This window comes from Ruditapes philippinarum, unplaced genomic scaffold, assembly GCF_026571515.1.
Source record: "Ruditapes philippinarum isolate M1 unplaced genomic scaffold, ASM2657151v2 ctg652_1_1_1_1, whole genome shotgun sequence".
NCBI lineage: Eukaryota > Metazoa > Mollusca > Bivalvia > Venerida > Veneridae > Ruditapes > Ruditapes philippinarum.
This window is the reverse complement of record NW_026855528.1, coordinates 91431-102927: the sequence shown is the minus strand read 5'-3', so window position 1 is coordinate 102927 and position 11497 is coordinate 91431. Positions and strand designations below refer to the sequence as shown.

At 32.7% G+C, this 11497-nt stretch overlaps 1 protein-coding gene across 1 annotated transcript; it reads left to right on the top strand.

The window, feature by feature from the left end:
- The first annotated feature begins 6770 nt into the window (after positions 1-6770).
- On the top strand, positions 6771-10511 carry LOC132743623 (interleukin-1 receptor-associated kinase 1-binding protein 1-like). The gene is made up of 3 exons (XM_060732165.1): positions 6771-7201; positions 8118-8314; positions 8920-10511. Exons 1-3 carry the CDS (start codon positions 6866-6868, stop codon positions 9182-9184), a joined length of 798 nt encoding a protein of 265 aa, XP_060588148.1. The 5' UTR covers positions 6771-6865; the 3' UTR covers positions 9185-10511.
- The last annotated feature ends 986 nt before the right edge of the window (positions 10512-11497 follow it).

Below are 11497 nucleotides of genomic sequence, written 5' to 3'. Positions count from 1 at the left end.
TCCCTAACATTGAAAATACGAAAGTGAGCGAAAGTAAGATCTCTGAAATTGCTACATAGAAATAATGAAAATGCATGAATATTAAAACCTCATAATAATTTTTAAGTATTTTTTAGTAATTTCTGAAACTATTCGTCTACAAACTGTTATATTAATATAAATTCAAAATAAACGGTATATTGAATGTTTTATAAGTCACTTTCGTATTTTTCTATGTGAGCGAAAGGAAGATCTATTTAGTTGTGTATAGAAATTATTCAAATAAATAGCGATTAAATCATCATATATAATGATTATTTTTGAAAATGAATATTATCAATTTCTGATAGTATACGTCTACTTAGAGCAATTTTAGTAAAAAATCAACTTAACCAGTATATTTAATATTTTATATGTCACTTTAGTATTTTTCAATGTGAGCGAAAGGAAGATTTCTGAACTTGTGTATAGAAATTATGCTAATAAATGGCGATTAAATCATCATAATGATTATTTTTAAAAACAGATATTATCAAATTCCAAAACTTTACGTCTACAATCTTTTATAATTATATAGATTTAAATTAATCGCTATATTTGATATTTTGAAGTCACTTTCGTATTTTTCCAATCTGAACGAAGGAAGATATCTGAACTTGTATCTAAAAATAATGCAAATAAATAGCGATTAAATCATCATAATGATTATTTTAAGAAATAGGTATCATCAAGTTCTGATAATATATATCTACAAATTGTAATTTTAGTAAAAATTTCAATTAAAACAGAATATTTAATATTTTATAAGTCACTTTCGTATTTTTCAATGTGAGCGAAAGGAAGATATATAAGAACTTGTATATCGAAATTATGCAAATTAGTAGCGATTAAATCATCATAATGATTATTTCTGTTAATAAATATAATTATTTTCTAAAAAAATACGTCTACAAACTGCAAGTTTGTTTTAAAAATCTATTAAAATGTTATAAATTACTATGTTAAAAGTCACTTTCGCTCACTTTCGTCAAAAATCTCACTTTCGTATTTTAGGCATACCGGTTAAAAACCGCTAAATAGTTTCCTGCGCCGATTGACATTTTTCCGAACTAGCAGACGATACAATCGCAACTACTCGGCCCTTTCCGTCAGTCTTCGGATAAGGAACTCGAACACAATAGTATGAATACACAGAACGGATGCGGTATTCCGGTCTAACCTACGCTAAGAAACTAAACATGTCAAAAAATAGTAATTTAATGCTGGGAGTTGTTGACAAGTTTATTTCCAATATATGTAGTAAAAGTCCACCTAAAATAAGTGATTTCATAGGTACAAAAGTAAACAAAGCATTATTTCTATATTTACTAATATGGCTGTAGAAACCGAAAGTACAAAAAACCAACCTTTTGACATTTAGTCGGATTTGTTTAAAACTGAACATCAGTGGGCATATTTAAATTACAAATTGTTGTCAGACATATTTTTCAGCATAAGAGTACCGGAACAGACATTAGATGTCAAATATTTACATTCGTTTTACATCATCTCTGTTTCTGTTTACATTTGTAAACCACGTGGTAGAACTACTTTCAATCCGTATGGTTTCCGAGGTTAATATTATAGATAATAGCCGAGGCAGTTCCGAATGGCAGACGATATACACGATAGGCAGATGCAAGGGGGTCAGATCCTGCCCCCAACGTGATACGCCCCTGTAGACACTCTATCGAAACTAGTTTAATATTTAAACACGAATGGGACATCTATTACAACGATAAAAATGGTTTTCAATCATTTTTTACAGATAGTGTATGAAAAAAAAAACCGTATACCATGATCAAGTCTCAATAAAGTACTTGATGGTATACGGTATTTTTTTTTATATATGTAAAAATTGTTTGAAAACCATTTTTATCGTTGAAATAGATGTACCATTCATACATGTGTATCACCATAATATATTTAGGCGCCTTGGGACACATTGTGCACTAATTAGTCACAAAATTTTAACACGATTGAGACACTTCAAAACGTTGTCAAGTGTACGAACCAGTTTTCTAGCCTTGTCTAAGTTATTTACTATCTATATAAATTAAATACCAGAAATTTGTTGAATAACGCAGATATTCCGATTAATGATGGTCAAGCAAAAAAATATGTCATGTTAGATAAGATAATCTTTTTTTATGGTCGGTTACAATAAACATAATAACACTAACTGTAAAAGCTTTTTTCGACATAACAGACATAACATGCAAACAAATGACACGTGTAAAAATTTGATTTAGAGCTAATTGTTCATTTATGATAATTAAAAGCTGTAAAATAAATCAAGATATAAGCACATATGGATAAAATAATTGACTACAAGCAATTACCGCAATATAATACAGCAGACTAGAATGCATTTTATGTACATTAAACATAATAATATAATCAAAATTAAAAACAAAAAGGGATCAGTCATGATTCGATCAGCGCTAAGACTGACCCAAAGACCAACATGTTATTTTAGCATATATCAGTAGCAGCAATCTGATATATACTCAACCATGAAATAAAGAATATGAAATGGCATGTGGATGCAACACTATAAAAGTTTGAAATGTAAAAAATGTGCAGGTATTAGTTACCCGGACTCCAAAGCATACCCATTGATTTGCTAATTTTCTAGAGATTACTTACAAGTCAGATAGTCTCGTGTTAACCAGGTTTATACGAGGGACGGTCAGAACATATCCGGACTTTTCATGCTCCTCTCTTTACACGTGCAGCTATATACACACATTATATATTGGTGAAAACTATATTCATTCGCCAATTACGTGGTCAGTTTATTTTCAATGATAGTTGTGTATACACAGTATTTTGCCCTCTGATATATGATAGGTGTTTCGTCTATCATGGACTCTTTGTTAGAGGAACAACGCTCTGTAATAAAGTTTCTGGTTGCAGAAGGTGAGAAGCCCTGCCAAATCTTTCAGAGGCTTAAAAAAAGATTTTCTGATAAATGTGTATCACGTTCAACCTTCTACAAATGGGTTTCTCAGTTTCGTGAAGACAGAACAAGTGTTTGTGACAGGCCTAGGACTGGGCGGCCAGCTGAGGCAGTGACCCCAACAATGGTAGCAAATGTTAAAGCTTTTGTCAGTAAACTTTGGATGAGGTAGCCAACAATAAAATAGAGAAAAGCAGAATCCCTAAAGAAAGTCCAACACAACAAAATTGAAAATGTTGCAGGCTCGGTTTGATTGAGCCTGTTCATGGACGGTACTGTAAAGTGCAAGTTACCGTCCACGCCCCCTAGCACCGGCTTAAGCAGTATTCAACATTTTACACGAAAATGTTTAGTTTAGCATCGGTAAGGCATTGGCACACAAGATTTTACACGAACACCTAGGCATGAGCAAGGTAAGTGTCAGGTGGGTGCCTAGACAGCTGTCCGCAGATCAAAAGGCAACCAGAGTAACCAATGCAAAAGAACATTTATGAAGGAGATAAGTTTTTGAACCGCATTATCACTGGAGATGAGATGTGTGTTCATTATTCCGAACCTGAGACAAAAGCTCAGTCAAAGCAGTGGAAACGAGCTGGTTCCCCACCTCCTAAAAAGTTTAAGCTGTCTCCTTCGACTGGCAAAGTCATGCTTGTTGCCTTTTGGGATTCACGAGGAATGATACTTACTCATTTCATGCCAAAAGGTCAAACTGTCACCGCCAAGTACTATTCTGAAGTAATTCTGAAAAATCTCAGAGAAAAGCTGAAGCAAATGCGTCCCAGGTTAGCACAGAAAATGTCCTCCTTCTTCACGTTAACGCCCCTCCCATACCGCCGCAGCTACAGTGGAGGTTATCAACTCTTACAAATGGCAATTGTTGTCTCACCCTCCATATAGCCCAGACCTCGCCCCCTGTGACCTTTAATTGTTTCCAGAACTGAAACAATTACTTGCTGGAAAGAAATATAAGACCAGGGCGGCTTTGATATCTGCTGTTACACAGTACCTAAAACATAGGTCTACGTCATGGTTCACAGCGGGAATACAAAAGCTTCCACGAAGATGGCAAAAGTGCGTAGACGTAGGTGGAGAATATTTTGAAAAAGAGTAGAAAGATTTTTTTAAATGTTGAATGGTTTTCAAGAACGAGTCAAAAGTCCGGATATTTTCTAATTTTGTTTTAGGAATGTTGGCGGGGGAGGCTAGACGACAGATGGACGGTCGAGCAAAACAATTTCTTTTGTACACAACTCCTCCTACATTTCCAAAAACTTTTGACCAAACTTTCACAGAAAAAAAAACAACAAAAACCAGAGAAATGCATTTTTGTGCGCAACTTGCGCAACTTTCCGTCATTTCTCAAGGGATTTAGACAAAACTTTCACAGAAGCTTTGTCATTGTCGATGTTTTGGCAGAATTATGGGTATAGACATTTCAATATTGTAATCTGACCCTGGAACTTAAACTGTCAAGTCCTTGTCTGACCATAATAATAAAAATGACATATTATTCTCTCCCTTACAATTTCCTGCCCCAGGCGGTTCTCCCATAAACCGTTTTTTCTCCTGACAGTTTTCTCCCAAATTTGAAATATCCAGACAGTTCTCCCCAATTTCTATTAAGTTACTTTTTAGTTTTACAACATCTAATGATATTTCTAAATGATGATTATTTAAATGAATGTGATTGATATTGCAAATTATGTTAAATGTATGTTTGAAAAGTAGAACTTTATACAATTCAACACCTTTTCCTATCAACACCTTCATTGTCATTTGTGAGAGATAAAAGATTATTTTGTGGTGGTTAATAAACACTTATTATCATCAAAATAGATATGCACCAAGAATTGTGTAAAAACAGGATAAAATAAGAATATTACAACATGCAATCCCCATATTACTCTTTTTTTAAAAAACTGTTTGAGAACATATATATATAACATAAAATAATATTTAACCCCAAAATAAAGAGAAAAATCTTAAACTCTAGACAAACTTTAAAATTGCATTTTATAATTCACAAGAAAGGTATTTCGAATGTTTTTTTTTTAAATTTCATTGCTAATTAGAAGTACTCTAAAATTAATGTCTTCCCTTCCTTAATTTTATGTGACAATGCCTGTGTAGAATTTGATCTAATCAGTGTCAAGTTGTTGATTGGCTGGTCGGAGTTTATTTAACTAATTGTATATCACCTTATTTGGAACTTACACCATGGACTTTTGCATTGTATACACACCGGTCTCAAATATAGTAAGACCGGTGTACACAATGTGGACTTTTGGGCATAAAACATAAGCAAATTTGTTTAAGTTGCATACGGTTTATCAAAATTATTTCATGATTTCAACAGAACGTTTTTGTACACAATACATATTCCGTACAATTTCCATGCTTAATTTGTTTTAAGTATATAATTATCAGCCTATTTGTTTCAAACATTATCAGAAACTATTCATACTTTATCTATAAATAAAGTCACTTAACTTCGAAAATTTACTTCTGTCTACATAGAGCAAGCCTTAAAATTATCTTTGTTTACCCGCTCGCGACCCATGCCAGTTTTGATGATTCAGAGTCAACTCGTCCTCTGGTCAACTCGTCCTCTGGTCAACTCGTCACCTTTTTGGTCAACTCGTCCTTTGGACAACTCGTCCCCTGGTCAACTCGTCCCCAACTCGTCCCCTATATTTTATTATTATTTGTTTTTCATATATTTCATAAATTATTATAGACTGTTAAAATTATATATTATAAAATTACTGAATTGGAAATATTTTGACGCTTTTTGTATGCGAATATTTGGAGTTTTTTTGTTGTTAATTAAATATATTTTTTGACACGTGCTTTTGGTTATTAAAGTAAACACAGTAATTTGTAATTTGATAATAGGATTAAAGACATATTTGCCTCTGTGGTTGGATAAGTATTTATATATTTAAAGAACGCGTGTCTTTAATTTGAAATTATACAAATCGCGTGATCAATGGAACATATTGGAGTCAAAGTTTGAAAAAGTGCATTTCTTATTTGTGTATAATTCTTGCAAGTAAAGAAGAAGTGGTGGTTGTCTTCAATTAGGCCACAACTACATAAAGGAGATGAAACTATATTTTTTAAGAACAAGTGGTGATTAAGAGAGCTGCATTTCGTTCTAAGTCTGGTATGAAGAATTTGTGACCGTCTATCTCCATAATAGAAGTGTCGGGGAGTTTTAGTTTTGTCTTCGTTCAAAGAGCTTTTGAAAGAATTCAATGACTGTAGCTGACGGGTTTCAATCGGTAAGGAATTCCATTCACGAAGTGCCGTTGGTAGAAAGGAGTTATAGTATAGAGTTGTTCTTGTACGAATTGTATCGATATTTTGAGAATTACGTAAGTTATATGTAGTATTCAGGCCAACAAGATCTGGTACAATAGACGATAGATAGGATGGAGTGAGACATAAAATAACTATTTAAAGACATTGATTTACAACATAATAGTGACGAACAGATCGAAAGTAGGGGACGAGTTGACCATATTAGGGACGAGTTGACTCTTTGAGGACGAGTTGACCAGAAGTAGGGGACGAGTTGACCAAAAAGGTGACGAGTTGACCAGAGGACGAGTTGACCAGGGGACGAGTTGACCCGATTGCGTTTTGATAGGGTACCAAAATCTCTTTTTTTTATCAAAATTTTTTTTTCTATCAAAATTAGGAATGCAAACAAATTGTGAATGTCAGGGTGTTGAATCCATACTTTTAGTGGTGTGAAATCACTAAAAACTCGGTAAACGCTTGAGTCTGACAAGCGTCTATGTGACTTGTGGTAACAAGTATCAACAAATAAATTGGAAAGGTGGGAATCCCTTCAATTTTTAATTTTTGGGGCCGTAAATAATGACGAACTATGTCCCGTCTCATGTATTCGCATCAATAACAACAAGAAGTAATAATCAACAGTCTAACACGCAAGGAATTCTTCCGCCTCAAAGAGATAACATGTTTTCTAATTTGCAAAATCCAACAGAAAATTATTCAAACAAAACAATACCAATGGATAGAACAGACAGACTTATTAAAGTAACAGCGGTTGGTGAAGTGTCTCTACCACCTGATAGATGCAGAGTAACAGTGAAAGTTCATAGTACAAAGGACAATGTTCAGGATGTGAAAAACAGTATACAGAGACGTCTTGATTATATCCTCCAAACATTTCAGAATCATGGTGTCAAGGTATAATTGTTTATTTGTAAAGTTAAATGGCCTGAAGAAGATAAGACTTAAATATTTTCATCAAGTACCCATGCAATATTACACAACATAATTTGAGCACTTTCTATTAGCTAATATACGTACCTGGCTAACCTTAAGTTAGTTGTATTAGTCAAAATATGTTGACATGCCAAAGCTAGATTCTGAGATATGTTTGTTCTGGGTTCTTCTTGTAGAGGGGAGATATTGCCCATTATCAAAATAGCACAATATCTCCTTGGGAGGTACAATTAGTTCGACTAACCTTACATCACAGCATCTAATTCAAGCCAAAAGTTGTAGCCGTACATGAGTCACGTAAATGTGCAGCTAGCCAATAATGAATATAGACTGCATATGCAAGCTATCGTGCATTTTTTAAAGTAAACAACATAAAGCAGTAATTGACACAAAAGATTAGAAGATTTTACTATTTATAATGAAAACTTGATTTTAAAATTAGTCAGTTTGGCAGGTGATAACATAAAATAATTTATTTTACACGTCTGTTTAACGTATACCTTTAGAACCACTAGTGCTTCTCTTTAAATGTGGTGTGATTTCTGATGCTACTGCTGTGCACTAAATCATAGAAAATTTAATGTAGATGGTTCTTATTTAAAATATGATACATTTGTAGGAATTTGGAAATCATACCATACGAAATGTCATCGCTATAAATTGTTGAAAGTCTCTATTTACTCTTTAAATTAATAATGGCAGGAATGTTTTAATAATATCAATATATATAAAGGGTATGAAGCTAGAAGTATATTTTATGAAATATTTTAATAAATTTTATCAACAGTAAAGTTATTTGTTGCTATTATATAGTTATCTGTAACAAACTTTTACCATATTACTAAACAGTTTCTTTTGAAATTTTATTACTTTGTAGGAGACTGATATTCAAGTTCACAAGTCAATGCGAAGGTTGGAGAGCATGTATGATATGACAACAGAAGTTATAGTGGTGTTCCTTGATTTTCATAAGTGCCAGACAGCTTGTAACCTTCTGGTTGAAAAATTAGATGAAACTGTCAGTGTAGGGATGCCAGAATTTTATCATGCTGGGACAACATTAGAAACCCTTAGGTAAAGATTGTGTATGTTAATGTATTATTGTTTAAGGATGAGTAATAAGCCATGTGCAGTGCCATTGTATGAATATTTGGATATCTTAGTAAAACCATGAAGGATTCATAAGTTAAATTATATATTTTATATTACCTCCTCTACATACACTGTGTTTGCTCAGATAATAATTGATTAAGCATCTTGTAATAATATTTTCTATCTCAAAATTATTTGCAAAGTATGTGTGTTACTATAAAAGAGACTAGTCTTAAAAACTAAAAAAAACTCAAATTTAAGTCACTCTGTAGAACTAGAAGAGAGTTAATTTTTAAAAAAGATTTCCTGATGTTAGATTATTAATTACAGTCACTCTGTAGAACTAGAAGAGAGTTAATTGTCAACAGACTTAGAAAATAATGCCGAAAACAAGAATTTTGTTTTTCCTATAAAAATTAACTCTAACCACAAGGTTTTAATTTGATCTTATTGGTTGTCATTATCTTTTATGAACTTGACACATCAGGTGCAAAAAATCCTTTTTCAAAATTAATCAATATATTTTTTTTGTATTTCATACTTAACAAAATGTTGAATATTTATAATGATAATTTGTATCATTACAGACAACAAGCAAGTCTCTTGGCTGTACATAATGCTAAACAGAAAGCTCAAGAAATGGCAAAATTTGTACATCAAGCTGTAGGCAAACCTATCTGCATACAGGAGGAGGAGTCTAAGGAGTGGGAGGGTCAGATTGAGGGTGTGGCAGAGGTAGAGACACACCCAACAGTGCAGCAAAGAATCTCACAAGCTACAGTGACTGTTTCTTGTAGAGTAAATGTAACATTTGAACTTAAACCTAAAGTTAAGACCAAGTCAGCATCATGATATTTTTATTTTGTAAATGGTAGCTTTAAATGGAAAAGTTGCATAACTATAGCATTACATAATAGGAAAAGACATACATATTCATGGATGTGATGAAATTAATTTACATAATCTATAGGACTTTAAGTAGTAAAATAGAAAAGAAAAAACATATGGATTCCCTGAATGACCAGTATATTGTTCTGGACAGTGATAAAGTAAAATATTTTTAGATAAAACCATGATGGCTGATTATGATAAATCATCTAAGTTATGCGTGGAAGTGTAAAATACTAAGAGGATATTTTTTCGTTTGCGTGAAATATGGAATATATTTTCACGAAACATGATAAAATGCCACATATTTTCACGAGCCGGTACGACGAGTGAAAATATGTGGCATTTTTTCATGTTGAGTGAAAATATATACCATATTTCACAAAAAACGAAAAAATAACCTTTTTATTTAATTTCATTATCAAAGAAAATGTTAACGAATCCCCTTGCTTGCTACCAACTGCAATTGTACAGCGCGCAGTAATTTATGCGTAAGCACGCGCTGTTTGGCGCTACATTGTGACGTCATGTAAACAACTCTTTAAGCGTCTGTACAGCGTTAATTACTGAATTAAAAATATTGGTGTTCGGATTAATTTTCTTAGTTAGACCATTTTCTATCATGCTAGAAAGTTTTCAAAACAATATTCAAGAAAAAGTTGTTTTGTATTTATCAGATTTTTCAAACAAAACGGCGAAAGAAGTCCCTTCAAATAAATATGAGTTTTGACTCCGCCCACTTTCATATTTATATTTCATATTTATTTTTAAAAAAATATGAAATATATTTGACTGATATAGCACCATATTTCATGGATAAAATTAAATAATGTTTAATATTTTTCATTAATCATTTGTAACATGTGTTGATATAGTCTTTGCTAGGACTGCATTTATCCTGTGATAAAAATGTACATGTACCAGTGCATGTTATTATTTTATGAACTTTGCTTGTATTATTTATTACATGTACTATTAAAGAAGTGTCAACTTGTGACAGTTACCCCCCAGTATGCCCAAGTATCATGGGATTAGATAAACTGTCTAAATAAGTTTTGATTCATATAGAAATGTATATATAGTTTATATATAATGTGATTGAAAGATGTGTAAATAAATTATGTTTTGGTACATACAGTTTTTTTTTGTTTTTTTTTTGTAGAAATTTCTTTTCATATTAAACATTCCTAGGATTATTACAATTACGCCAGATATGAAATGCATGTTTAATCACATTGCTCACTTTTTTCTGTAATGTTTGTACATGTATATAAACCAGTCAGATTCTTTATTTGAGCTATTTTTTTGTGTTTCTGTTGATCCTGTGTACGAGTCATATTTTTTAGCTCACCTGTCACAAAGTGACATAGTGAGCTTTTGTAATCGCTTTTCATCCGGCGTCCGTCCATAAACTTTTACTTTAAACAACATCTCCTCATGAACCACAAAGCCAATTTCATCCAAACTTCACAGGAATGTTCCTTTGGAAGTCAACTTTAAAAATTGTTTAAATTCCAAAAATTTAATTCCAAACAGAACTCTGGATGCCATGGCAACCTAAAGAAAAAACTTAAAATATCTTCATTAAAAACCAAAAGAGCTAGAGCTTGGATATTTAGCATGAAACATCCTTTAGTGGGTGTCTACCAAGTTTGTTCATATAAATGCCCTTGGTCAAAATTGGGGGGGGGGGGGGGGGGGGAGTCATTGATTTTCCTTATTTGTATATAGTAAAAACTTTAAAAAAATCCTCTTTCAAAAAAACCAAAATAGCTAGAGCTTAGATATTTAGCATGAAACATCCTTTAGTGGGTGTCTACGGAGTTTGTTCAAATAAAAGCCCTGGGATAAAAATTGGCCTGGCCCCAGGGGGTCATTGGTTTTCCTTTTTTGTATATAGTAAAAACTTAAAAAATCCTCTTTTAAAAACCCCAAAGAGATAGAGCTAAGATATTAAGCATGAAACATCTTCTAATGGGTGTCTACCAAGTTTGTTCAAATAAGGGCCCTCAATGGGTTAAAATTGGCCTGCCCCGGGGGTCATTGATTTTCCTTATATGTGTATAGTAAAAACTTAAAAAATCTTCTTATAACAACGCCAAAGAGCCAGAGCATAGATATTTATCATGAAACATCTTCTTATGAGTGTCTACCAAGTTTGTTCAAATAAAAGCCCCTGGTTAAAAATTGGCCTTGGCCCAGGGGCCTATATACACACGAGCGATTTCAGAGCTATCATGGCCCTCTTGTTATTACTGTATCATACCATGGTTTATC

What these genes read in the sequence shown, in the direction of transcription:
- LOC132743623 (XM_060732165.1), top strand. Translation starts at nt 6,866, where the DNA reads ATGACGAACTATGTCCCGTCTCATGTATTCGCATCAATAACAACAAGA. An exon ending in TTCAGAATCATGGTGTCAAG is followed by an intron (nt 7,202 to 8,117) that starts GTATAATTGTTT and finishes ATTACTTTGTAG; the next exon opens with GAGACTGATATTCAAGTTCA. An exon ending in ACAACATTAGAAACCCTTAG is followed by an intron (nt 8,315 to 8,919) that starts GTAAAGATTGTG and finishes GTATCATTACAG; the next exon opens with ACAACAAGCAAGTCTCTTGG.